Source organism: Mustelus asterias, chromosome 25, assembly GCF_964213995.1.
Source record: "Mustelus asterias chromosome 25, sMusAst1.hap1.1, whole genome shotgun sequence".
NCBI lineage: Eukaryota > Metazoa > Chordata > Chondrichthyes > Carcharhiniformes > Triakidae > Mustelus > Mustelus asterias.
Window position 1 is genome coordinate 46506779 of NC_135825.1, and position 26224 is coordinate 46533002.

General features: G+C 40.2%; 1 protein-coding gene across 50 annotated transcripts in view; it reads left to right on the forward strand.

The window, feature by feature from the left end:
* The window catches only part of csde1 (cold shock domain containing E1, RNA-binding), a 113190-nt gene that overhangs the window by 13383 nt on the left and 73583 nt on the right, over nucleotides 1–26224 (forward strand). For 30 of the 50 annotated variants that reach the window (XM_078242448.1, XM_078242435.1, XM_078242439.1 and 27 more), the window contains exons 3-5: nucleotides 17952–18098; nucleotides 20052–20250; nucleotides 24215–24324. In XM_078242448.1, coding sequence (XP_078098574.1) covers nucleotides 17961–18098; nucleotides 20052–20250; nucleotides 24215–24324 — 447 coding nt within the window. In that variant the 5' untranslated portion in view covers nucleotides 17952–17960. The remainder of the gene's footprint in view (nucleotides 1–17951; nucleotides 18099–20051; nucleotides 20251–24214; nucleotides 24325–26224) is intronic. The other 20 variants (XM_078242452.1, XM_078242458.1, XM_078197690.1 and 17 more) reach the window with 1 other exon arrangement.

Genomic DNA, 26224 nt, shown 5'->3' on the forward strand with positions numbered 1-26224 from the left:
GGGGATTGTGGTAGAAAGTAGCAGGTAATATGGCAGCCCTTGGAATCTGCTCTGCCATTCACTGATCTATCTCAACGCCATAACCCTGTGTTCTCCCTGTACCTCATAACACTTTTAAAGTCCAGAGATCTTACCTATTTCCTCAAATATATTGTGACTTGGCCTCCTCAGCCTTCTGTGGTAGAGAATTCCACAGGTTCACCACCTTGAATGAAGCATCTTCTCCTCATTCTCGGTCCTTAATGGTCTACCCCATATCCTGAGACTTTGACCCTTGTTATAGACCTCCCCAGCCAGAAGAAACAACATCCTTGCATCCAGTCTGTCCAGCCCTGTCAGAATTTTGTTTCTATATAACCCTCTCTCATTTTTCTAAACTCCAGTGAATGCAAGCCTAGTTGACCCAACCTCTGCACATCCAGGAATCAGTCTGGTGAACCTTTGTGGCACTGATGGCAAATATATCTTTACTTGGCTAAGGAGACCAAACTGTGCGCACTACTACGGGTGTGACCTCACCAAGACCCTGTAGTAAGACATTTTTGTCCCTGAAGGTCAACCTACTATTTGTCGCCTTACTGCTTGCTGTACTCACATGCTTGCTTTCAGGAACTGATTTACTAGGACACTTGGGCCCCTTTGTCTGTCAACATTTCCCAATCTATCACTATTTAAATCTGTTTTTCCTTCTGATGGGATAGCTTCACATTTATCCACATTATGCTGCATCTGCCATGTATTGGCCCACTCACTTGTCTAAATCACCTTCAACATCTTTCTCAGCACTCTCATTCCCACAGAGTTTTGTGTTGTCAGCAAACTTGGAAATATTACATTTGGCTCCCTCATCCAAATCATTGGTGTATATTGGGGCCCAAGAACTTGCACTAGTCACTGGCTGCAACTTCGAAAAGACCCATTTATATTTCTACTGTTTCTTGTCTGCTAACCAATTCTCAATCCATGCCAATATATCTCCAATCACATGCTTTGATTTTGCACACTAACCTCTTTTGAGATTTTGTCAAACCTTTTTGAAAATCCAAATACACCACATCCACTGGTTCTCCCTTATCTATTCTGTTAGTTACGTTCTCAAAAAAAACTCCAGGAGGTTATTCAAACATGATTTCACTTTCATAAATCTATGTTGATGTAGATTAGTGTCCTATTATCACATCCTTTATGATAGACTCTAGTATTTCCCTATTAATGTTAGGTCTAATTTTGTTTTCTCCCTTTTTTAGATAGCGGGGTTACATTTGCCACCCTCCAATCTGTTGTGGCTGTTCCAGACTCTACAGAATTTTGGAAGATGATAACCAACACATCCACTTATCCCCATGGCCGCCACCTTTAGTGCCCTGGGGATTTATTGGCTCAGTCCCATTAATTTCTCCAGCACTATTTTTTTTACTAATAAGAATTTCCTTCAATTCCTTCTCATTAGACCTTTGGTTCCCTATCGTTTCTGGGATGTTACTTGTGTCATCTTCTGTGAAGGCAGAACTAAAGTGTTTAATTATGGACTGTAAGGGACCTATATTTGTCTTCATTGATTTTGTTTTTACATACAAGTTTTTACAGTCTGTTATGTGCAAATTTACACTTGTACTCTTTTCCCCTCTGAATCAATGTCTTGATCTTCCTTTGCTGAATTCTGAACTGCTCCCAATACTCAAACTGGCTACCTTTTCTAGCAACTTTATATGATGATACTTTGGATCTAATACTATCCTTAATTTCTTTGCTGGCTGTGGTTGGGCTGCTTTTGTATTTTTGTACTAGGAGGGATTGTATAACTGTTGCATTGCACATTTGTTCCTTAAATATTAGCCACCGCCTAACCACTGTTATGCTTTTTAATGAAGTTCCTCAATTTATCTTGGCCTACTCACATCTCATACCTATGTAGTTTCCTTTGTTTCAGATTGAACTTCACTTTCCACCTTAATGAAGAATTCTATCATGTTATGATTATTGTTCCCTAAAGCGCACAATTTGACAGAGTCAGCCAGACTTGAAACATTCGCTTTGTGTTCTCTCTCCACAGATGCTGTCAGGCCTACTGAGATTTTCCAGCATTTTCTGTTTTTGTTTCTGATTCCAGCATCTGCAGTAATTTGCTTTATTTTGAGACTATAATTAACTCCTTATTGCAAAATACCAAATCTAGGATAGTATTTTCCCTAATTGGTTGTTTAACATACTGGTCTAAAAAAATCCATCTCGTGTACACTGGATAAAAGCAAGTTACTGCAGATGCTGGAATCTGAAACCAAAAGAGAAAATGCTGGAAAATCTCAGCAGGTCTGGCAGCATCTATAAGGAGAGAAAAGAGCTGATATTTCGAGTCCCGATGACCCTTTGTCAAAGCTCAATGGTAAACCCTCCTGGCACCCTCTCCAAAGCTTTGACAAAAGATCATTTGGACTCAACGTTAGCTGTTTGAGGAAACAAGGTTCAGGTGGCTCGATTGAGGGTTACAAGTTAGCAAGGAATGAGCTGAAAAAGGGGCTTAGGAGAGCTAGGAGGGGACATGAGAAGTCCTTGGCGGGTCGGATCAAGGAAAACCCCAAGGCTTTTTACTCTTATGTGAGGAATAAAAGAATGACCAGGGTGAGGTTAGGGCCGGTCAAGGACAGTAGTGGGAACTTGTGTATGGAGTCAGTAGAGATAGGCGAGGTGATGAATGAATACTTTTCTTCAGTGTTCACCAAGGAGAGGGGCCATGTTTTTGAGGAAGAGAAGGTGTTACAGGCTAATAGGCTGGAGGAAATAGATGTTCGGAGGGAGGATGTCTTGGCAGTTTTGAATAAACTGAAGGTCGATAAGTCCCCTGGGCCTGATGAAATGTATCCTAGGATTCTGTGGGAGGCAAGGGATGAGATTGCAGAGCCTTTGGCGCTGATCTTTGGGTCCTCGCTGTCCACGGGGATGGTGCCAGAGGACTGGAGAATGGCGAATGTTGTTCCTCTGTTTAAGAAAGGGAATAGAAATGACCCTGGTAATTATAGACCGGTTAGTCTTTCTTCGGTGGTTGGTAAATTGATGGAAAGGGTCCTTAGGGATGGGATTTACGACCATTTAGAAAGATGCGGATTAATCCGAGATAGTCAGCACGGATTCGTGAAGGGCAAGTCGTGCCTCACAAATTTGATAGAATTTTTTGAGGAGGTAACAAGGTGTGTTGATGAAGGTAGGGCAGTTGATGTCATATACATGGATTTTAGTAAGGCGTTTGATAAGGTCCCCCATGGTCGGCTTATGATGAAAGTGAGGAGGTGTGGGATAGAGGGAAAGTTGGCCGATTGGATAGGTAACTGGCTGTCTGACCGAAGACAGAGGGTGGTGGTCGATGGAAAATTTTCGGATTGGAGGCAGGTTGCTAGCGGTGTGCCGCAGGGATCAGTGCTTGGTCCTCTGCTCTTTGTGATTTTTATTAATGACTTAGAGGAGGGGGCTGAAGGGTGGATCAGTAAATTTGCTGATGACACCAAGATTGGTGGAGCAGTGGATGAGGTGGAGGGCTGTTGTAGGCTGCAAAGAGACATAGATAGGATGCAAAGCTGGGCTGAAAAATGGCAAATGGAGTTTAACCCTGATAAATGTGAGGTGATTCATTTTGGTAGGACAAATTTAAATGTGGATTACAGGGTCAAAGGTAGGGTTCTGAAGACTGTGGAGGAACAGAGAGATCTTGGGGTCCATATCCACAGATCTCTAAAGGTTGCCAGTCAAGTGGATAGAGCTGTGAAGAAGGCCTATAGTGTGTTAGCTTTTATTAACAGGGGGTTGGAGTTTAAGAGCCGTGGGGTTATGCTGCAACTGTACAGGACCTTGGTGAGACCACATTTGGAATATTGTGTGCAGTTCTGGTCACCTCACTATAAGAAGGATGTGGAAGCGCTGGAAAGAGTGCAGAGGAGATTTACCAGGATGCTGCCTGGTTTGGAGGGTAGGTCATATGAGGAAAGGTTGAGGGAGCTAGGGCTGTTCTCTCTGGAGCGGAGGAGGCTGAGGGGAGACTTAATAGAGGTGTATAAAATGATGAAGGGGATAGATAGATAGATAGACTATTTCCTCGGGTGGATGGAGCTATTACAAGGGGGCATAACTATAGGGTTCGTGGTGGGAGATACAGGACGGATATCAGAGGTAGGTTCTTTACGCAGAGAGTGGTTGAGGTGTGGAATGGACTGCCTGCAGTGATAGTGGAGTCAGACACTTTAGAAACATTTAAGCGGTTATTGGATAGGCACATGGAGCACACCAGGATGATAGGGAGTGGGATAGCTTGATCTTGGTTTCAGATAAAGCTCGGCACAACATCATGGGCCGAAGGGCCTGTTCTGTGCTGTACTGTTCTATGTTCTATGTTTTCTCTCCTTACAGATGTTGCCAGACCTGCTGAGATTTTCCAGTATTTTATCTCTTGGTTTCATCTCGTACACACTACTTGAATTTATCTATCACTATATTATTGCTAATTCAGTTTGTCCAATCTAAATGCCACCCATGATTACTGTACAAGAACATAGAACAATATAGCACAGGCCCTTCGGCTGTCCAAGCTATGTTCACCTCCCATTCATGTCTATCAAGATACACCTTGATCGTTGCTAATGTGCCTGTTTCCACCTTCACTGGCAGTTCAGGCACACACCACCCTCTGTGAAAAACTTTCCCCGTGCGTCTCCCCTAAACTTACCACATCGCACTTTAAAGCTGTGCCCTCTTGTCAACCTTTCCACCCTGGAGAAAAAAAAAGCAGGGTCCAACCTATCTATGCCTCTCATAATTTTGTGGACTTCTATCAGGTCACTCCCTCAGCCTCCATCTTTCCAATGAAAATAATGAGTTTATCAAACCTCCCATGCCTAAAACCCTCCAGATGTGGAGATGCTGGCGTTGGACTGGGGTAAACACAGTAAGAGTTTTAACAACACCAGGTTAAAGTCCACCAGGTTTATTTGGTAGCAAATGCCATTAGCTTTCGGAGTGCTGCTCCTTCGTCAGATAGAGTGGAAATCTGCTCTCAAACAGGGCACAGAGACACTGTGCCCTGTTTGAGAGCAGAGTCTCTGTGCCCTGTTTGAGAGCAGATTTCCACTCCATCTGGCGAAGGAGCAGCGCTCTGAAAGCTAATGGTATTTGCTACCAAATAAACCTGTTGGACTTTAACCTGGTGTTGTTAAAACTCTTGCTGTGTAAAACCCTCCAGACCAGGCAACATCCTGGTAAACCTTCTTTGCACCCTCTCCAAAGCATCCATGTCCTTCTGGTAGTGTGGCGACCAGAATGGCATGCAATATTTCAAATTTGGCTGAACTAAAGTTTTATACAGCTATAACTCGCCAACTTTTATACTCAATACCCTGGCCGATGAAGTCAAGCATGCTGTAGGCCTTCTTGACCACTTTAGCCACCTGTGTTGTCACTTTCAGGGATTCGTGGACCTGTGCACCCAGATCCCTTGTAACACCCTTGTTACATGCATTTCTAATTTCCTGTTTGGTGACATCCCCTACCATACCATTACTATTTGGAGGCCTATAGACAACTCCTACTAATGTTATCCACCTCTCTGTTCTCAGACTGATTCGACATCTAGATTTTCTAACCAATATATTCTCTCCAATTGCACCGAATTCATCCTTAACTAACAATGTCGCCCCACCTCCTTTTGCTTTTTGCTTGTCCTTTCCAAATCTAGAGTACTCTTGGGTATTCAGTTTCTTTCCTTGGTCACCCTTCAGCCTTCTCTCTAATTGCAATCATATTGTGCCTGTTTATTTCAGTTTGCACTGTTAATTCGTCTACATTATTGCGAATGCTCTGTGCATTCAGCTAGTGTCTTTAGACTTTTAAACATTTTTACAGTTTTTTTTGTACTATGGCCTCATCGGAGTCCTCGTTTTCTCCTGCCTTCCACTTTGCTTTCTACTTTTCCTGTCTTTCATTTCTATCTTTATTTCCCTCTTGTATCTCCCTAATCAAGTCCCCATCCCCTTAGTGGGGAGGAACAAGAAAAACTTGCTACAGTTGTGCAGAGCGGGTCCATAACAGGAGTACTGAATGCAGCCTTGGTGATCTTATTTAAGGAAGGTTACTTGCATTGGCGGCATCATAGTAAATGTCTTCTAGATTGGTCACTGGGATGAGAGGTTGACCTATAATAGGCTAAATTGGACCTATGTTCTCTGGAGTTTAGAAGAATCTTAGAATCCTACATTGCAGAAGGAGGTCATTCAGCCCATTGAGCCTGCACCAACCACAATCTCACCCAGGCCCCATAACCCCATGTATTTACCGTAGCTAGTCTCCCTGACACTAAAGGGCAATTTAGCATGGCCAATCCACCTAACCTGCACATCTTTGGATAACATCTTGTGGGAGGAAACCAGGGCACCTGGTGGCAACCCATGCAGACACTGGGAGAATGTGCAAGCTCTACAGACAGTGACCCAAGCTAGGAATCGAACCCGGGTCCCTGGCGCTGAGAGGCAGTTGTGCTAACCACTGTGCCACTATGCCGAAAGTTTAGCTTATTAGAACATACACAATTCTGAAGAGCTTTGACAGGCTGGATACGGAGAGGTTGTTTCCCCTGTTTGGGGAATCTGGAATGTGGGGGCACGTGTGGGAAGAGACTGATCATTGAGATGGGGAGGAAATCGGGGGATATGTGGTGTGGATGGGAAAATGGAGTTCAAGTTATAGGTCAGCTGCAATTGTGTCGAATGGCAAAGTAGGTTTAATGAGCCATATGGTCTACTATCTCTTATATTATGTTCGTGGGGAAGGTTCCAAGTACACAGTTGCAGTAGATGACTCCCATCGTCTTGTCCTCATGCATCCACATCTACATTGTCTTTTGTACCCTACTTGAAACCAGGACTTAAAGTGAGGGGGCTTGAAATTTTTATATTTAAAGTGGCAGAGAAGCAGAGAGCTGACTGGGTTTAATCTGTATTAGTGCTTGTCTGCCTCAGTCCTGTAGTTTCTCTGGAATCCTTTTACATCAGAAGGATTTGGAAACTGTGATCAAGACATGTTGATAGATTTCCACACACTAAAGACATCCAGGAATGCAACAATAGTCTGGGAAAATAGCATTGTGTAGGTCAGCCATGATCTAGATGAATAGTGGAGCAGGGTTGAGGGGCTGAATGGCCTTATGCTCATATTTCCTATGCTCCAATGAGAGTCCTATGGTTAGCACTGGTATCTACACTGCTCCTGGTTCCACCACTGAACAGAACACTTCCACCTAGTCTAATGCACCAAACCAGCCTTCCACTATACATTTCCTCTTTTTTGTTATTCTTGCTGGACATTGGTAACTTGCCAAGTGCTCTCGGTTATTGAGTGAAGGAAACGCAGCCACTTTACTCGCTCAGTAATACTTTGGTAGAGTTTGTATTCTGTTCCTTTTATAATGTAGTAACAGGAAAATCAGCATCCTGACCAGATCAGATAGAATCCCTACAATGCAGAAGGAGGCCATTTGGCCCATCGGATCTGCACTGACACTGTCCGATGGCTGTGAATGAACCCAACTGCGCTCATCTCGCTGTACTTCTACAATTCCTGGTGGTCAGATATTGCTCTGTTCAAAGGTGTATTGGCTCAAAGATACCAGTTTACAGTAATTATTGGGTGAAAAAACATTAATTAAATCACTAGCAACAGCAGTAGTGTTTTACTGGTTGCTACCAGTATTTAGAGCAGACCCACCAAGTTACTGTTGTGTGGAGCATGTTCAAATATAAATATTTTCCATGATTTTAATTTCCCCCCCCCCACACCTGAAGTCATAAAATACTTTGTCCTTCTGAGTGACCATATGATGGGAAAACATTTTTGAGCAATTTGACTATAAATTGTATTTTAATCAGCAGCACATGTACAGAAGAAAATGCTCCCTCAGAAAAATGATTTTATTCACAACGTAGATGCAAGGACTGTAATTTTCCTTTTGTCATTTCAGTGATTGTTAATAATTACAATATACAATCTTTACATTGTCAAGATAAAAATCTCTGGCCTTGAGCTTAAATGTGCACCATTATCTTCCCAATCTGACAAGGTATCTCAGGGATGTGATGACTACTTGCTTTAATGAGCTAGTCTAGAAGCATTTGGATTTCACTATAGATCATAAAATGTTCTATAATTTTCTGATCCCTCGCGCTGACTCTGTGCATCATTCCTTGTCTCAAATTTTCAGCCCCTTTTTTATATTCAGCCATTCTTGCCTGTTTTTAAAATTACTTAGTTTTGACATTTTTTCTTTTCAAGAATTATTTTAAGGAAACCTACTCCCTTTTTTATGCTGGAGTTAATTTTATCAGTAAATCAAACTAAAATTTTTGCTACTCTTTCGCATTGATTTGGAGTTGTTCCTATTGAGTTTTGTAGATTTTCCTGCAACTTTGTTCACTGGATGTCTTTTTTGCTTGCATAATGTCTGAGGGCAGGCAAAAGATAATCTGGTATTAAAGGATGTAAGAAGTTTAACAACACCAGGTTAAAGTCCAACAGGTTTATTTGGTAGCAAAAGCCACACAAGCTTTCGGAGCTCCAAGCCCCTTGGAGCTCCGAAAGCTTGTGTGGCTTTTGCTACCAAATAAATCTGTTGGACTTTAACCTGGTGTTGTTAAACTTCTTACTGTGTTTACCCCAGTCCAACGCCGGCATCTCCACATCATTAAAGGATGTGACATGATTTGTTTAAGAACTCATGGGTTTGTAGTTATGCGTTTTAGCATGATACAAGTAGCTTTTACGGAGTTATACTGGGGGCTTCTCATTCCTAAATATTTCTTTCTACTGAAAATATTGCAGGCCACTATTTTGCAATAGTATTATCTTCCATGGGAATCATGGCCCTCATCAAATCATTTTGCCAACATTCTGTATAAAGCTATTTTTAGATGAGAGCATTTTCTTCTGTACACATGTGCTGTTGGTTAAAAGACAATTTTTAGTCAATTCTGACATGCTGATATCTTAGAATTGGATAGTGCATATTATTTAAAAGGAGAGAGACTGCAGAACTCTTATGATGCAGAGGGATCTGGATGTCCTAGTATATTGATCACGAGTCAGTATGCAGATATAGCAAGTGATTAGGGAGGCAAATGGAATGTTGGCAGTTATTGCAAAGGAATATGAACATGGAGCAGGAGTAAGCCATTCGGCCCTTCGAGCCTGCTCTACCTTTTGGTAAGATCATAGCTGATTTGATAGCCTCAAATTTGTATCCCACTGACTCCTAATGACCTATCACAGCCTTTTCTTACCAAGAAAAGGTGCCCCACAAGGTGCTGTCCTCAGCCCCCTACTATACTCCTTATACACCTATGACTGTGCGGCCACATTCTCCTCCAATTTGATTTAAGTTTACTGACGACACCACTGTAGTGGGTTGGATCTCAAACAATGATGAGACGGAGTACAGGAATGAGACAGAGAATCTGGTGAACTGGTGCAGCAACAATAATCTCTCCCTCACTGTCAACAAAACAAAGGAGATTGTCATCGACTTCAGGAAGCGTAAAGGAGAACATGGCCCTGTCTACATCAACGGGGATGAAGTAGAAAGAGTTGAGAGTTTCAAGTTTTTAGGTGTCCAGATCACCACCAACCTGTCCTGTTCCCTCCATGCCGACACTATAGTTAAGAAAGCCCACCAATGCCTCTACTTTCTCAGACTAAGGAAATTTGGCATGTCGGCTACGACTCTCAACAACTTTTACAGATGCACCATAGAAAGCGTTCTTTCTGGTTGTATCACAGCTTGGTATGGTTCCTGCTCTGCCCAAGGTCGCCAGGAACTACAAAAGGTCGTGAATGTAGCCCAATCCATCACACAAACCAGCCTCCCATCCATTGACTCTGTCTACACTTTCCGCTGCCCCGGCAAAACAGCCAGCATAATTAAGGACCCCACGCACACTGGACATTCTCTCTTCCACCTCCTTCCTTCGGGAAAAAGATACAAAAGTCAGGTCACGTACCAACCGACTCAAGAACAACTTCTTCCATGCTGCTGTCAGACTTTTGAATGGACTTACCTTGCATTAAATTGATCTTTCTCTGCACCCTAGTTATGACTGTAACACTACATTCTACACTCTCATTTCCTTCTCTATGAACGGTAAGTTTTGTCTGTATAGCGTGCAAGAAACAATACTTTTCACTGTTAATACATGTGACAATAATAAATCAAATCAAAAATCTATTCCCCTCTGCCTTATAAAAATTCAAAAACTCTTGCTTCCATCATCTTTTCAGGATGAGGGTTTCAAAAACTCATGACCCTCAGTGAGAAAATATTGCCTCATCTGTGTTTTAAATGGGTGACTCCCTATTTTTAAAGTGACCCTAGATCTAGAATCTTCCACAAGAGGAAACTCCCTCTCCACATTCATCCTGTCAAGACCCCTCAGGATTTTCAATCAAATCTCTTATCCTTCTAAACTCTGTACAGGCCTATCCTGTCTAACCTTTTCTCATAAGGGAATTGAGTATAAGTTGGTAAGTATTGCTACAACTGCACAGGGCCTTAGTAAGACTACATCTTGAGTACTGTATACTGTTGGTCTCCTTGATAAAGATATAATGGTATTGGGGACTATTCAGAGAAGGTTCACTTAACTGATTCCTGGGATGAAGGGGTTAAGCTTATGTTCAGTCTATACCTATTAGAGTTCAGAAGAATTGGGAGGTGATCTTGAGATCATGAGGGGACTTGTTGGGGTAGATGCTGAGTCCAAAACTAGAGGACATAATTTTAAAAATTAGGTATCCCTGTTTAAGACTCAGATTAGGAGATTTTTTCCGAGGGTCATTATTCTGTGGCATTCTGCCCCAGAAAGCGGTGGAGGCTGAGTCATAATTTATTTAAGATTGAGTTGGATCAATTTTGGATTGACAAGGGATTTTGGGTTATTGGGGGCAACAAGGAATGTGGAGTTGAGGCCAAAGTCAGAGCAGCCATGCTTTTATTGAATGGGGAGGGGGCGAAGGGGCCTACTTTTCCTTGTTCTTGTGAATTTAGAACATTGGTTCTCAACCAGGGCTCTACAACTCATCTGTGATTTTTGGGGTGAGGAATAATTTTAAACAAAAAAAATCACACTCCTGATGACACTCCAATGGTACTTGATGTACAACGAATGGATAAAGCCCAAGTATAGTGCTTTTCCTCTGGTTGTAATTGTTGGCAATACTATCTGGACCTGTGAATAATGAATGGTCACTTGTATGAAGCTGCCTGTGGAAATATTGCCTGGTATGTCCCCTTTGAGAAGGAATAGAAATAAGTATTATTGATTCGACGATGCTGCAGTTCATGTTGGCCACAGAAACCACATAGTTCTGCTATCTCTTGTAGCTCCTACAGTGTATTTGTGCGAAATGAGATTTACTGGCTATACAGAAGCCAGTATATAGTTTATTTGGATACATCGGTAAACCGATCCTTTGGGTGGTTTGTCTGGGGACTGATTTTTATTTTAGCTTTGCTGGCTAGGCCAGCATTTATTATCTGTTCCTAAATGTTCCTGAGATGGTGGTGGTCCTCTACCATGTGCTTCTGGCAGTGAGAAACTGCAGATTTGTCTGACCAAGCCTGTATTTGCGAGTGGTGTACTGCACAGGAGCCATAATCTCCAAGGTCATTAGTCCAAATAAGAGCTATTGAACTAGTGCCTGAATGCCTTTATGGCAGCTTTATTAACAATTTACAGTTGGAGCACCTTTCTTCATTGTAAAACATCCCAAGGCATTTCAGAGGAGAGTTATCAAACACAGTGTAAATGGAAATAAAAATAGAGATTTTAGTGCATTTTATTGCAATTGTAAATGGTTCTAGCTCAGAGCTTCAGTATTGTCAGCATCCTTTCTCTCAATGGCTGCATCTAGTTCTACAGTTTGGCAGTGTGAACAGCAAAAGGAATGACACACAGAATTGAGAGCTGTCCTTCAGCTCAATTAATGTATTTGTTGGGACTTGGATAAAGACCAAAATGGGTCTGCCAGTCTGGAGTGTGGAGGCAATCTGGTGATGAGCTGATGAGCATGATCAGCCCCATAATTGATACTTTTGCATTGGCAATGTAAATTGCATAATAAGAGTAGCAAGCTTACTTTGATCGGAGAGCTTTTCGGGCCAAACTAACCAGAGCATTCAGCCTGTAAATGGTAATTTTGAAATGCAGATGGTTAACGGTTATTGTGTTTTGGCCTATAAGTGATTACCCACTTTAAATGTACACTTTAAGTGGTGCGGGCTATACCATTGACTGTAATCACTGCAGTATATTACCTATTCTAGTTTAATAATCTGCCTTCGCTGCTCTTTTTAATCAAGCTTATTCAGGCAGCCTAAAGTTTTTGTATGGCAGAGCAAATTTAATCTGATTTGTTGAATAATACCTATAATTGTCCAAAAGTTGAATGAATTTGATTTTACTCCATTATACAGATGCATTGCTTAAACAGAACTTCCCTGACACACATGGCCTGTGTATTGAGATCACTTCTGGCTGTCAGTTGCTGTTAATGTGGCAGCTTACCACTTCATTCTTGATGCAAGTCCAGTAACTAACAATTGAAATTTCCTTTATTATGGATTAAAATATTTTTGTACACTAGGCACAAATCCTACATGGAATTTCATTAGCAGATATTGAGTGCTCTTTTTTAATTCTTTGCTGGCTGGCCAAATTTTATTGCCCATCTCTAATTCCCCTTGAGAGGGCATTTAAGAATCAATCACTTGGTTATGGATCGGGAATCAGGTGTAGGCCAGACCAGGGTAAGGACGGCAGATTTCCTTTCGTTAGGACATTCGTGAACGAGATGAGTTTTTACTGCAATGGACAATGGTTTCATGGCTATCATTAAACTTTTAATTCCAGATTGCTGTAAAAACTTGTGTTGTGTTTTACAAAAGCAAACACTAATGCTGGAAAAATACAACAGGTCATTCAACATCTGTGAAGAGAGAGAAAAACAGTTTCAGGTTAACCTTTTGTCAGACCTGGAAAATGATGCAACAGGTTTTGAGCAAGTAAGGATATGGAAGAAATAACAAAAGGGAAGGTAGGAATGACAATCATTTTCAGTACCTGCAACTTGAGGAAAATGGGAGTGGTGGTTTATGATCTAAATTGTTGAACCAGATGTTGAGTCCGGAAGGTTGTCAAGTGCCTAATGAAAAGATTTGGTGCAGTTTCCCGTTGAGCTTCATTTGCAGGAGGAGATGTGAAATGGCAAGTGACTGAAACTCAATCCTGAACAGGAAGAGCCATTTCTAGTCTGCTCCATCATTCAGAAACATAATTCCACCTTTTCTGCACTATACCCATACCGCTCAATTCTCTTGGAGCAATAATTGCTTCGATACTGCCTTAAATACAGTAAATTGAGTGTCCAGAGCTCTCTGGAATAAACTGTTCCAAGATTCCGAACCCTTGGGTGAGAAATTTCTCCTCCCAAGTCTTAAATGACCGATCCCTATTTCTAGACTCTACAGCCAGAGGAAATATGCACCCTGTTAAACTCCTTGGGTATCTTGTGATTCAATGTGGTCACTTCTCATTTCATTCTTCTTAATTCCAGAGAATAAAAGTCCAGTCTATTATCTCTCCTTACTGTACAACACCCTTGTGCCAAGAACCAGTCAAAGAACAAAGAAAATTACAGTGCAGGAACATGCCCTTCAGCCCTCCAAGCCTGCACCGACCATGCTGCCCGACTTAACTAAAACCCCCAACCTTCTGGGGACCATATCCCTCTATTCACATCCTATTCATGTACTTGTCATGGCACCCCTTAAAAGTCACTATCGTATCTGCTTCCGCTTCCACTACCACCTCCGGCAACGGGTTCTAGGCACCCACCACCCTCCGTGTAAAAAAACAAAATCTGCCTCGTGCATCTCCTTTAAACCTTGCCCCTCGCACCTTAAACCTGTGCCCCCTAGTAATTGACTCTTTCACCCTGGGAAAAAGCATCTGACTATCCACTCTCCATGCCCCTCATAATCTTGTAGACTTCTTTCAGGTCACCCTGCAACCTGTCATTCCGGTGAGAACAAACCAAGTTTCTCCAACCTCTCCTCGTAGCTGATACCCTCCATACCAGGCAACATCCTGGTAAATATTTTCTGTACCCTCTCCAAAGCCTCCACATCCTCCTGGTAGTGTGGCGACCAGAATTGAACATTGTATTCGAAGTGCGGCCTAACTAAGGTTCTATAAAGCTGCAACATAACTTGCCAATTTTTACACTCAATGTCCTGGCTGATGAAGGCAAGCATGCCATATGCCGCCTTGACTCCCTTCTCCACCTGCATTGCCACTTTCAGTGACCTGTGTACCTGTACACCCAGATCCCTTTGCCTATCAATACTCAAGGGTTCTGCCAATTACTGTATATTTCCTATTTGTCTTGGACCTTCTGAAATTCTTCATCTCACTCCAGTCTGGTGAATCTTTACACTCCAAGGTTAATGTATTTTCTCTAGATATCTCATGTTGTCTTTAATTCACATGCCATGTCCCTCTACCAACATTTCAGTCTCTCACCATTTAGAAAATATTCTGCATTTTTTCTATTCAAAGCTCTTCACACTTCCCCACATTATATTCCAACTGCCATTTCCTTACCCATTCACTTAACCTGTCTATATATAACCTTTTTGCATGCAGTTTATTTTCTCGGCTTTCGTATTAAACATTGTGTTCAGTCTTCTCATTAAGTCATTGAAGATCCGTTAGTAGCAGAAGCCCAAGCACTGATCCTTGTGGTACTCTATTAGCTACTATCAGCTAATCCAATATAGAGATCTGTTTATTCTGTTGTCTTTCCACTCCATCTGACGAAGGAGCAGCGCTCCGAAAGCTAGTGGCGTTTGCTACCAAATAAACCTGTTGGACTTTAACCTGGTGTTGTTAAAACTCTTACTGTGTTTACCCCAGTCCAACGCTGGCATCTCCACATCAGGTCTTTCAGTTAACCAGTTTTCACTCCTTGCTAATATATTACCTGTTAATCCCATAAATTCCAATTTTGTGAATGAATCTATTGTTGGGGATCCTACTGAATGCTTTAAATCCAAAGACAGTACATCCACTGGCTTCCTTGCCTACCCTGTCAGTTATAGTGAAGGATTCGGCAAAGGAAGCACTCCCCTCCCCTCCCCATTGTAAAGACTGCCTCAAGGACCGTGGTTGCAGTATGTTAAAATTGCAGTTGAATTGCTGTTTCAACAAATGTTTGACCCTGGGTGATGAGAGAAAAGGGCAAGTATTGAATCTCCATCAGCCCAATGCCACCTTTCTTTCCATTGCCCCCTTCCCAGGAAAACACAAAATTGCAGTAACAGCATAGTGTCAATGTCGTGAAATACCCCAATGTGCCACATGGGAGCATTGTGAAATTTTATTTGCTGTTGTGCCAACTAGGACATTAACGCAGATGACCAAAGACTTGGTCAAACAGGTAGGTTTTAAGGTCTTAAATGAAGAAAGAGACAAATTTAGGGGAGGAATGTTGCAGTTTAGATCCTTGGCAACTGAAGGCATGATGGAGCGATTAAAATCAGGGATATGTAACAGGCCATAATGGAATAAAATTTAGGGTCTTTCTGGGACCCCTTTACATACTGTGGAACTCTCGGTCTTGGGACTTTCTTCCAGTTTTTTTATTCCACCCCCTTTTTATAATGGAGCTGCATGCTATTCTTTTGACTAAGTAAATTGTTCTGTGGTTCGTATGCAATTCAGTTAAACTATGCTGTAGATATGGGAGGGTAAGGAATTCCATTTGGTGTATGTTCACCGAGTTCTTCAGTTGATTTATGAAAAAAGTGACCGTATCTATCAATGTTAATCATTTTGGGGGTTTTTTAAAAAAAAACAAATTACTTGATTCCAAGTGCCAACTATCAAAGAGTGAATCACATTAGCTGTGTTTCAGCATCAAGTTTATTTTCTCTGGGTACTGGTGGGATTTTGGCTAGATTTGTTTTGGCTTTACATTCTAATGTGTTTTCGGTGACTATGGGCTGTTGTGAGGGTGCATATAATTTAACCTTGACAGTGAACTATCTTGCTGTGAAATAATAACTTGGGTAACAAGATCTGTTTTCTGTGAAGGAAATTATTGTAGAGTTTGAAATCTCCATTAGCCATGGTTTTGTGTAGAGGGGTCTGGCTCCGAACTAAAATATTCATGATTAAATGGTCATCAGAGGTAGCACCATATGGCCACCCTACTTAATAGTTGGTGGGGTTTTGCAATATTTAAAATAAAAACTAGTTCTTATTTTCAAGCCTATAAAGTTTTCAGAAGAAGCACAGCCTCATTCAATTAATTTGAGTCTGGGTGTATCTTCTCAATATGAGCATCAGTGACCAGTTCCCTCTATTTTATTCAAGCTTGAATATTCTTGCTGTACTTGTATAAGACATAGAGAGAGGAAAAATTACAGCCGCTGGAATCTGAATCCGATTGCCAATTTGTCCTGAATATTGGCAAGTTTTGTGCTGAATACTAGTCCAAAGTTAGTTTATTATAATTTTTACAGCTTGCAGAAAAACTATTATTTTGGACCTAGATCTGAATGGAATCTGAGATTTATGACCACATTCTAACCATTTTACTGCACCAGCAATCCCTTTACGTTTTCAACTACATAATAAAATGGAATAGAGCCTGATGGGTTTTATTTATTTTACATGGGTGAGGCTATGTTGAGCAGGACGATGTGGTGGCTGAGTGTAACAAGTTATGCTAACAATGCACAAACTATAAGAGAATTATAGGCAAATACACTACATTGCTTTTTTTTCTGAAGTGTGCATAGTGAATTGTTAAAATGGCACCTCCAGCTTCATGCTTGCATCACAGCTGTTAAATGGTAGTGACACTTGGTTTAGAATGAAAGCAATCTCTTGCAAAGCTGCTGATTTGGAGTGAGATGGAGGTGAACATATTATCAGAGGATGTATATTCGTGAACTGTCTTTGTATAAACAGCTGCTGTAGGAGAAAATTCTGCACTACTACACAGTTCTGGCTGTTATATTTCTTGAATAAACACATTTTTGTAACTCAGTTGAAGATTTAATCAAAAAAGATTGTGATCCTCCTTTGAACCACAGGGTTATGCAAATCTTGTCATTAATTAACGTATACTGTTGGAGATTTGGTAACTGAAAAATCCAGAGATAATCTTGTATTCAAAGTGCACCTTGTTCGTTTTTATCAAATTGTCTTTTTGTTGACATGGAGATCCTTGTGCAGTTTCTCTCTCCCCATTAAACTATCCTGGCGGATGTTGATGGGGAATGTTCATAGCAATTCCTGTTCTGGAATTGCATGGTCTTGGACAAACCCAATGTATGATGATTTCCTAGTCACATCAGCAATTTAAGGATGCCACCGAAACCAACCTTATGTTGCTCCTTTTGAGATGTATGGAACAAGCATTGCATCACTTGAATTCCATGTACAAACCCTCATTCTATAACAGTATTCGGACTGTTTGTACCAAGTAGATGAACTTCAGCAATGCTTGGAATTACGTTTTTGTAAATCTGTGTTTTTCTGTCCAGTTTTTCATCGTTTCCCTATGCACCTATGTGCAAGCTGCCATCTGATGTACCTTGCTCAAATGAACTTTATTCAAGTTTGCAAAAGCCTTCTGAGTAACCCTGACAGATACGTGCATTATCAACCATGATTTTTCTTTTCTCTAAATCATGATTTCTTGCAGTTTATACGGAGAGCCAGATTTTGCAGTGATTTTTAGTGTTCTTGGTGTAGAAGTTAGAAATTTTCTAACTTTGAAGAAATTGAGATTACTATTAATGTACGTAGTTAACCTACATTTATGAATTTGTTCTATAATGCTGTACTTTCATACTCCAGCTGTATAAAATGGAGAGTCTCTACGCTGTGTCTTCAGAGCAACTTGCTCCTCCAGCTCCGAGTACTCTCTCTCACCCTCTTTCAACTACACGCTCTGCCTCAATCAGTGCTAAAAAACAGAAGAGAATTCCTCTTTATCAGAGATCAGTAAGTGAGGAAGAACTGACCAGTAATCCAGTAGTCATACTAACAGCATGTAGTAATGGTAGCATTTCATTTGACCTGCTGACTGGGGAGTAAATGCATTTGCATGGACTGACATTGAATGCTTTTTCTTAAAATCTTGAGCCTTTGACTAACAGGTTGCCAGTGGATCACTAGATTTATCTATTTGTGGTAGGTAATGTAATAGAATTAAGTATAACTTGAATTATATCAAAAATGTCACTGAATCCTGTAATTAACCAACTTCATCTTGACCTGACATGCCTGAATTCGAATAAATGGAACGTAGAAATGTTTAGAGAAAATAGAGCTATTTTGAGAGAGGATGTTACTGGGTTTCAAAGCTAATTCTTCTAGAAGTAGAAGGGAGAAAGTCTCTACCAGGTATAATTGACTACAATACCAGAGCTGTGAAGATGCTTCGACAACAATAGGGCTATGAATTTCAGCCAGCAGCATATGGGGAAAGTAATGAGTAAAATACAGCAGATGCTGGAAAACAAGTAAGATTAAAAATATTGCTGGAAACACTGCAAATTAGTTAGCAGATTTGGGGAGAACAGATAATAACTTGCAGGTGTAAACCTTTCCAAATTGGAATGTGCAGTGGACTGTAAAATGTCCACTTGTGATTCAGCTAATGATTAGGGGGGGAAAAAATCAAAACTTGTTTAATTCCTTAATAAAGGTTTATTTAGAAACTTATAAGTAGAGGAGAACAGATCTTGGGTTGGTCTGAGGTAGATATTGAAGCACCTTTTACACCTTGGAAGTTCTGAGCATCCATTGAACCGAAGTAGAAATGATCCACACATTCGAGCAACAATTCGCATCTGTATCCCATAGTAGTCGTGGTCACAGCCAGGAGATGCTACTCTTTAGTTCAGCAGTAAGGATTGTTACAAACATTCCTCGAAACAGTACAGTAGCTATCTTCTGGCAGCAATCATTATTAGAAGTGAGCATATATTTTTAATATACAGACTGTAAGCTTGGTTTGCTAAATGAATATTAATTGATGTAGTTGCATGTTGAACTGTATCTTTGGACTTTTGCAGCATCAGTTATTTTTTGTTTAAATTGACCTTTAGATTTTTTTTACTTTGTTGCTGTATCAACCACTTTAACTGCAGATATTGTGGCTACTGAAGGATCTGAATTTTAATCTCTGACTCTGGGTGTTTTGCTTTTTGAGAAGGCAAGAAGTATTATTTTGGTTGTCTGCGGGAGCATTAATTTCTCAATACTTAATACTTTAAAAGCTCCATGTCCTTCATCCTGAAATTCAGGATACTGTAAGGTATCCATGAAGTGATATCCCCTTTAAAACTAGTTGAAGGTTGTCACAAAACTTGCATGGCTTATTTTTGCTGAATTGACTTTGGTGGTAACTACAAATAATGGCATGATTTAGTCTGAATTGTCAAATCATTAATCATTTGTATTTTGAAGCTTGGACAATATTGTCAGATGCCCTTTGAAAATAAATAAATTCAACCTTTCACATCCTCAGTTACAAAGGTACCCAATTAAATCCTCCAGTAAATTTGCTGTGGGTCAAGAACTTGATCTTAGCTGAGTAACTTTACTTTGTGCCCAGAATGGCACATTGGCTATGCTTAAAATATAGTTAACTGCTTCACTTTCCTCCCCTGAAGTTGATTTGCATGTCAGTGTACTACTTGGTTTTTTGAATGGTAGCGGTGTCTTGGTCATGGTGAGGTTTATTTCTGGTGCACCATTCGGTTAAATTTGCATGTTTCATTTTGAATGCATGAGAAAAGTGCCATTTAGAAAATGTACTTCTGATCATTATCCAAGTTCTCTAGTTCCAGCCTGCTTTGATTTGCAATGGTTATTAACAGGAAATGCTCCAGTGTGATTTCTAGTTTCTCTTGAATGTTAGCTTATTGAAACCCTCTTTTCCCCGTACAGATGAGCTTTGATCCGAACCTCTTGCATAACAACGGCCACTCTGGTTTTGCTAATGGTACCTCAGGAGCCCTGCGCGAAACAGGCATCATTGAGAAGCTGCTGACATCATATGGTTTTATCCAGTGCACTGAACGTCAAGCTAGACTCTTCTTCCATTGCTCTCAGTACAGTGGAAATCTCCAAGATCTCAAAGTGGGAGGTAAGAAATAGTCACTGTTGGTTCTTTTATAGCAGTTTACTACTTTTAGGATAAAGTTGCTATATTTGTAATGTAGTTCTGTTGTTGAAGAATGTAAATGAAACAATTTGTTCCAGAATTCTTTCATTGCTAAGCAAAGAATTGGCTATTTCTAGAATGTAGAAGATGTAATTACCCAGTCCAAATAAAATTAATTCAAGCATGCAAAAACCATTAAACACAGCTATGGCAAAGCTGATTTATTACCATTCAATAGAAATTGCCATATGTGCTCAAGTTTTCCTCTGTTTAAATTACTACCTTATTTTTTTGTTTTGAAGACATGCAAAGTCAGTGCTCTTGTGCTGAGATTGAACTGACATTACTTTGAAAGTATTCGAAGTATTTCCATTAATTGTTGCAAGGAAAGAGTCTTTGGGTTGGTGTGAAAGTTGATTTTGAATGGCTCCATCCTCAAAAGCTGCATCTGTGTTTAGTTTCTGTGGTGGCTGCCTCCACGTATTTAGTTGAGTCATGCAGGTCAAGGCTGCCTTGGACAGAAGAATACTTTATCATTGATTTTTTTTTAGCAAGACGACAAACCTGGTTTCTCCATGAAGGTCAGAAATTAACTTTGTATTTATAAAACCGTGACCTTTTAAGTGCTTCACAATCCTTTCGTATCATCTTTTGAGTAGATAGTACTCACCATTGAACAAAGAATACTCATTGCTGAAGTTCACTTTGTAAATAGTACGCAACTGCAGCCACAATATGTTGATGGTAGGAGGAGTGGATGGGTTTTAATCAGTTGGGCTGTTTGCTGGGTACGTTTGAAATTCTAGCAGGGAAGTAGAGAAAGTTCCATTGCTCTCATGACTTATGCCCTGTAGGTGCTCAGGAGGCTTTGAAGAGTTGTGATATGCATGCTGGAGAATACCAGCCTCTGCTCCAGTAGCTACAGCATTTTTGTGTTTGTCCATTGTTGCATCACTTGGGATCTGCAGACTGTTGGTGGTAAGGGACTTGACAGTGGCAATGGCTTTCAATGTCATGGGGAGGAGGTTAGGTTTTCTTTTGTTGGAGATGGTCATTGCCTGGCACTTGTGTAGTGCATATGTGACTTGCCAACTATCAGCCCAAGCCTGGATGTTGTCCAAGTCTTGCTCTAAGCAGGATGTTCTGCTCCACTTTGAGGAATTATGAATGTACTGAACACTGCAATCATTGGCAAACAGTCCTCCTATATTCTTGCAGTGAAGGGATCTTTAACGTATTCTGCTTCATCAGTGCTGCTTTAAGGAGCTCCTGTACCAGTGTCCTGAACTGAGACAATTGGCCTCCAACAATCAGAATTGTGTTGTGCCAGGTATGACCCCAGCTACTGGAAATTTTCCCCTGATTTTTAGTTGACTTCAGTTCTAGTGTTACTTGGTGCTAACTTTGAAAACTGCCTCCAGATTAAGAACCCTCACTCCTGAAATTCGACTGTTTTATCCATGTTTGGCCGAATGCCATTTTCAGCTAAATGCCCTTGCAGGAATCCAAACTGAGCATTCATGAATAAATGCTGGTCTAACACTGCTCATTGCTCCTTCCATTGTTTTGCTGATTGGGAATAGACTGTTGCAAATTTATTGTGTTTCTAGTTGTGTTGGTGGCACAAGGACTTCTGGTGTGCACTTATTAAAAACCAAGCTAGTGCATGTTAGGGGGCTGGCGCTTTAAAATATTTGGCTGCTGCTTAGTTTATTTTCCCATGCTGTGAAAAGTTGGGCCCAAATTAACATTCTAGGATAATGTTTATTTACAGAGAACTTTGGTGTCTATAGTTATGGTAAAATGGTTTTATAACATGCAATAGTCTTGATAATTACATAGTACTTGTAATATTTTTTTTCTATACCAGTCTTTTGTCCCTTGTCAGTATTTTCCTGCATTTTTTATGAACCAGTTTGGCTGCCTTAAATGATTTGTAAATCTATGCGCTCTGATTTGTCTGTGCTCCTAGCCCAATTACTCTTCTTTTCCAAGGAGTAGGTAGGTATTCCTCCCACTAAACTACACCTCACACTTATCTATTCTGAAGTTCATTAGGCATTTACCCCAATTAATGCTATTCTTCAAATCACTCCGTATAAAGAAAAGTGTACAAAATATTTATGTATAGATTCTAAAGTGTCTATTACTTGTTAATATTTCTTCAGGTTGTGGAAGTCACCAAATTAATTCAGCAGTTTTATGATCATGAAATATTTTAGCCATTTAATTTAAAATGGCTGATAGCTAATTTCTGAATGCATCAAAAATGAGCACCCATTTCCTTTAAAGCATTTGGATTTTGACCCGATGTTTCAATTTCCCATTGACATTGAGGGATATACTTGTTTGCAGAAGTTTGCTTATGGTCTCAAGTATCCTCTCCATTACATACCATCTAATCGCACCAAGTAACAATGCACCTCCACCCCGCCTCAACACATCTCCTGAAATTCTCCATCCATGCTATCCACGTCCATCTGAATGTCCACCATGCCAGCTTTCCATCCTCAATGCTTTATAACATTCAAAACACTGCCTGTCCCATTGAGCACCCAGCCAGTTTTCCTGTCCTTGTCATCAAACTTCCAATTTAAAGTTCTTGTCCTTGTTTTTAAATCCTTACATTTGTAACCTCATCGAACCCTACAAATTTCCCTTTATCCTCCTCTTCTCCCCCCCCCCAAAAAAAATCTCCCTTTATCTAATTTCATACTGCTGTTTATCTGCCCCTTCCTCCTTTTCATGCCATCAGCTCCCTAAGGCCTGTCTGTCTCTAAATCCCACCTCCTCCTCTTCCTTGAAGACTCCTTAAAACCCACTTGTTAAATTATTTTTCTGTGGACTGCTACATGTCTTGTACATCCCACGTTTAACATTGGAAACTATATAACTTTCATTTTTTTAAATGGCCATTTTTAGTGATGTATTTGCCCATTTTTGTTAGGTTACTGAAGCTGCAGCAGTAACCCATGTAACTAAACCAGTAATTTTGCCATAGCTAAAGCAAAGATCGACATTGACCAATTAGGTCAAATAACCTATTTGTGCTATAGTTGTTTTTAAAAAATGAACCCAGTAAAAATCCAGTTTGCTGCACACAGTTCTCATGGATGTCTTTTGTCTGCTGCATCTCGTCAAGACCTCAAGATACAAACTTTATGGAGTGAATTTCGCTCAGTGCGTAAACTGAATGTGCAGCTGAGCAGTTCAGTTCTTAGCTACACCATAGTTTCTGTTCTCTGCCACTGATGCAAATGTTAGAATTCGCATTATAAATGCACAAGGTAAGTTCACTTTTTGAAAGATGTTCAGTGCTTGTATTTAAAACATCTAAGCCTAGCCATATGTTAATTTTAATTTCTGACCAGTCCCTAGACTGTAACCAAGTCCATCTGTAAAGTGTGAAAAGGAAATGTTCTCAGTTTGTAGGCTCAAAATCTCTAGTCCAGTTGCCATGTTTGGTTTGATGTTTAGTGGGTACTTTTCGCACAGCAGGCAGATCCTGTTCAACTTTCGGACTTTTGCCCCTTTTCACTCAACTCTAGAAGGGTTTGACTTTTTTTTTGAACGATACAGCTGTTTACCACCTAAACTATTTTCAATGTGTGAAGATGTAGAATAAATTGTTGTCATTGAAAAGTTGAGTCAGCATTCAATACTGTGGTTTTACAAGTTGTTGCTGTTTCTCCCTACCTGTGCCCCCATCCCTCTTGTAGATGTGCTGACTTGTGCTAAAGCACTTGTGGAGAGAGGAGTTCACCCTTAAAAGATTCTGGTCAAGTTATAGTGACCCCAGTCTTGCTGAGTGAACGTTTTGATATAAAGCTATCTGAATTTGCATTGATAGGGAGTCTTTTTGGTGCATATTTATACACTCAGTGTAGACTTTTGCATGTTGGACCTAGTAAGAGCTGGCTAATAACTGATTTGAATTGATCTGCAGATGACGTGGAATTTGAAGTGTCATCTGACAGACGGACTGGAAAACCAATTGCTGTGAAATTGCTAAAAGTGAAGCCTGAAATTTTGCCTGAAGAAAGGATTACTGGACAGGTAAGGATCAGTTAAATTGCTACACTGATCTGATGATGTTTTCTACATAGATTTTTAAAATATACTTATGAGCCAACCATTTTGTAATAACTTGGTAATTGTAAGTATTTTCTCCATAAAATGTTTACAGTGGATATTCTGTAAAACTACATCCTGAATCTTGTGTTATTGCAATATCTACAACACAAATCTAACCACCTTTTCAATAGCTATTTTAAAGGGTCATTTCATAACAGTTTTTAAAATCAATTTGAGGGTTTTATGATGAGGAAAGCATGCAACAAGCCTGATCTTTTTCAAATCCAAAATGTTAACACTTTCAAAGCTGGGGGTGGGGTGAAAGTTGCTGCTTTAAATTCTTTGTTCTCCACATACCATTGGTAGCCCCTTAAATCAATAAATCTCATGTGGACTGTTGAGGTTTGAATTCCTGCCCCTTTGAGAGAACACCTTGTCTGCATCTCCCATGCAGTGATACTGTCTGGCTTTGGCTTGTTGATCCAATTTTAATGTTCTACAGTACTGGGATTTCAAATGTACATAGCCCTAATGAAGTCTATAATATGCGTTTTGAAACAAAGGAATGGCCTGTTTTTACTGCTGTTTCCAAGCTGTAAAATCCTCATGGCTGAGTAAGTTCTGTACACATATAGAAGATAAGCTTGTATATTGAAGTGACGACATCAGAAGTGACCCGATTGCACTTAAATTCAGGTTCTTGCACATGAGAAGTGTCAATAACATCAGTCTATGTTCCAATTCAACTAATCTAAATAAGCAATGGTGGTGGCGGTGTTTAGCATTCCTTTTTCTTGTATCGCATGTCATTCCCTTTCTTGGCCAATCTGTTTAATATGTCCATTTAGTTTTTTTTCGGTGAAATTACGCTTGTAGTTCAAGGTTTTTCCCCACTTCTGTTTTGCCCTTGGCTAAATAGTGAATTTGAGTATCAATGTTTTTAAGGAGTGCCTACTTCAATATAAGCTACAACTATGTGAAAAGCTAAAGTAGATGTGAGATCAAGCTTGAGTTGATCAAAAAGTCAGAATTGACAATTTACTGAATCTTTACCTTTCCATTAACTCTGGTTCCCCACTGTACTCAGTGTATCTTCCCTCTTCTGCAGCTTTTTAGCTGTTCCCTGTAAATGATTTCTACTCATCAATCCTATATGTGCTGTCTGTTCATTTGTTTTCAATGCAAACAAGTTTCAGTGAAATATTGAAATCATTTTGCCTCTTCAGTGGCAACTTGCTGTAGTCACAAGCCATTTACTCTTTGGTTCCAATCATTCCTCTTTGTTCACATTCTCTTGTCTTGCGTTGTTTGATTGCTAATAGAACTACTCTTGCATTCTTCAAGATGGGTGCATGAAACATTTTCCATACCAACCATTACTTTGTCCCAAGTCTCCTAACTTGTGAATTTTGAATATTGCTGTCAAAGCTCTTCTAGCACCTTCCTGCTTGGTGATATTTCTTTCACCTCTGAATTAAGCACCTAGTTAGTGCTACTCCGAACCATTCTGTTTAGTTGCTCTTTACCAGAGGCTTACATATCCTACATCTGTTCCGGCATTTGAATCAAAACCCATTGTGCTATATCATTCTCTAATTCATTCCTCGCGTATGCACAATGGAACTTCTTGACTTTTGTTTTCTCATGTCCTATAATCTTTTGGGAAAATCTCAGGTGCTGCCTAATTACTACAACTTGATGTTCTTTTGAGCCTTGCACTAATGACCTTGGCCCTACAATCAGATTTCTGAATCTAAAAATAAATATTTGGGAATCTCAGAATTTACAGTCCTTTGCTGTTTAAAGAGGAGACTGTTCTAATTCATGAAAATAAATGGAAGACACAGCATCTGCACAGAACACAAGTGTGGTAGTCAAATGT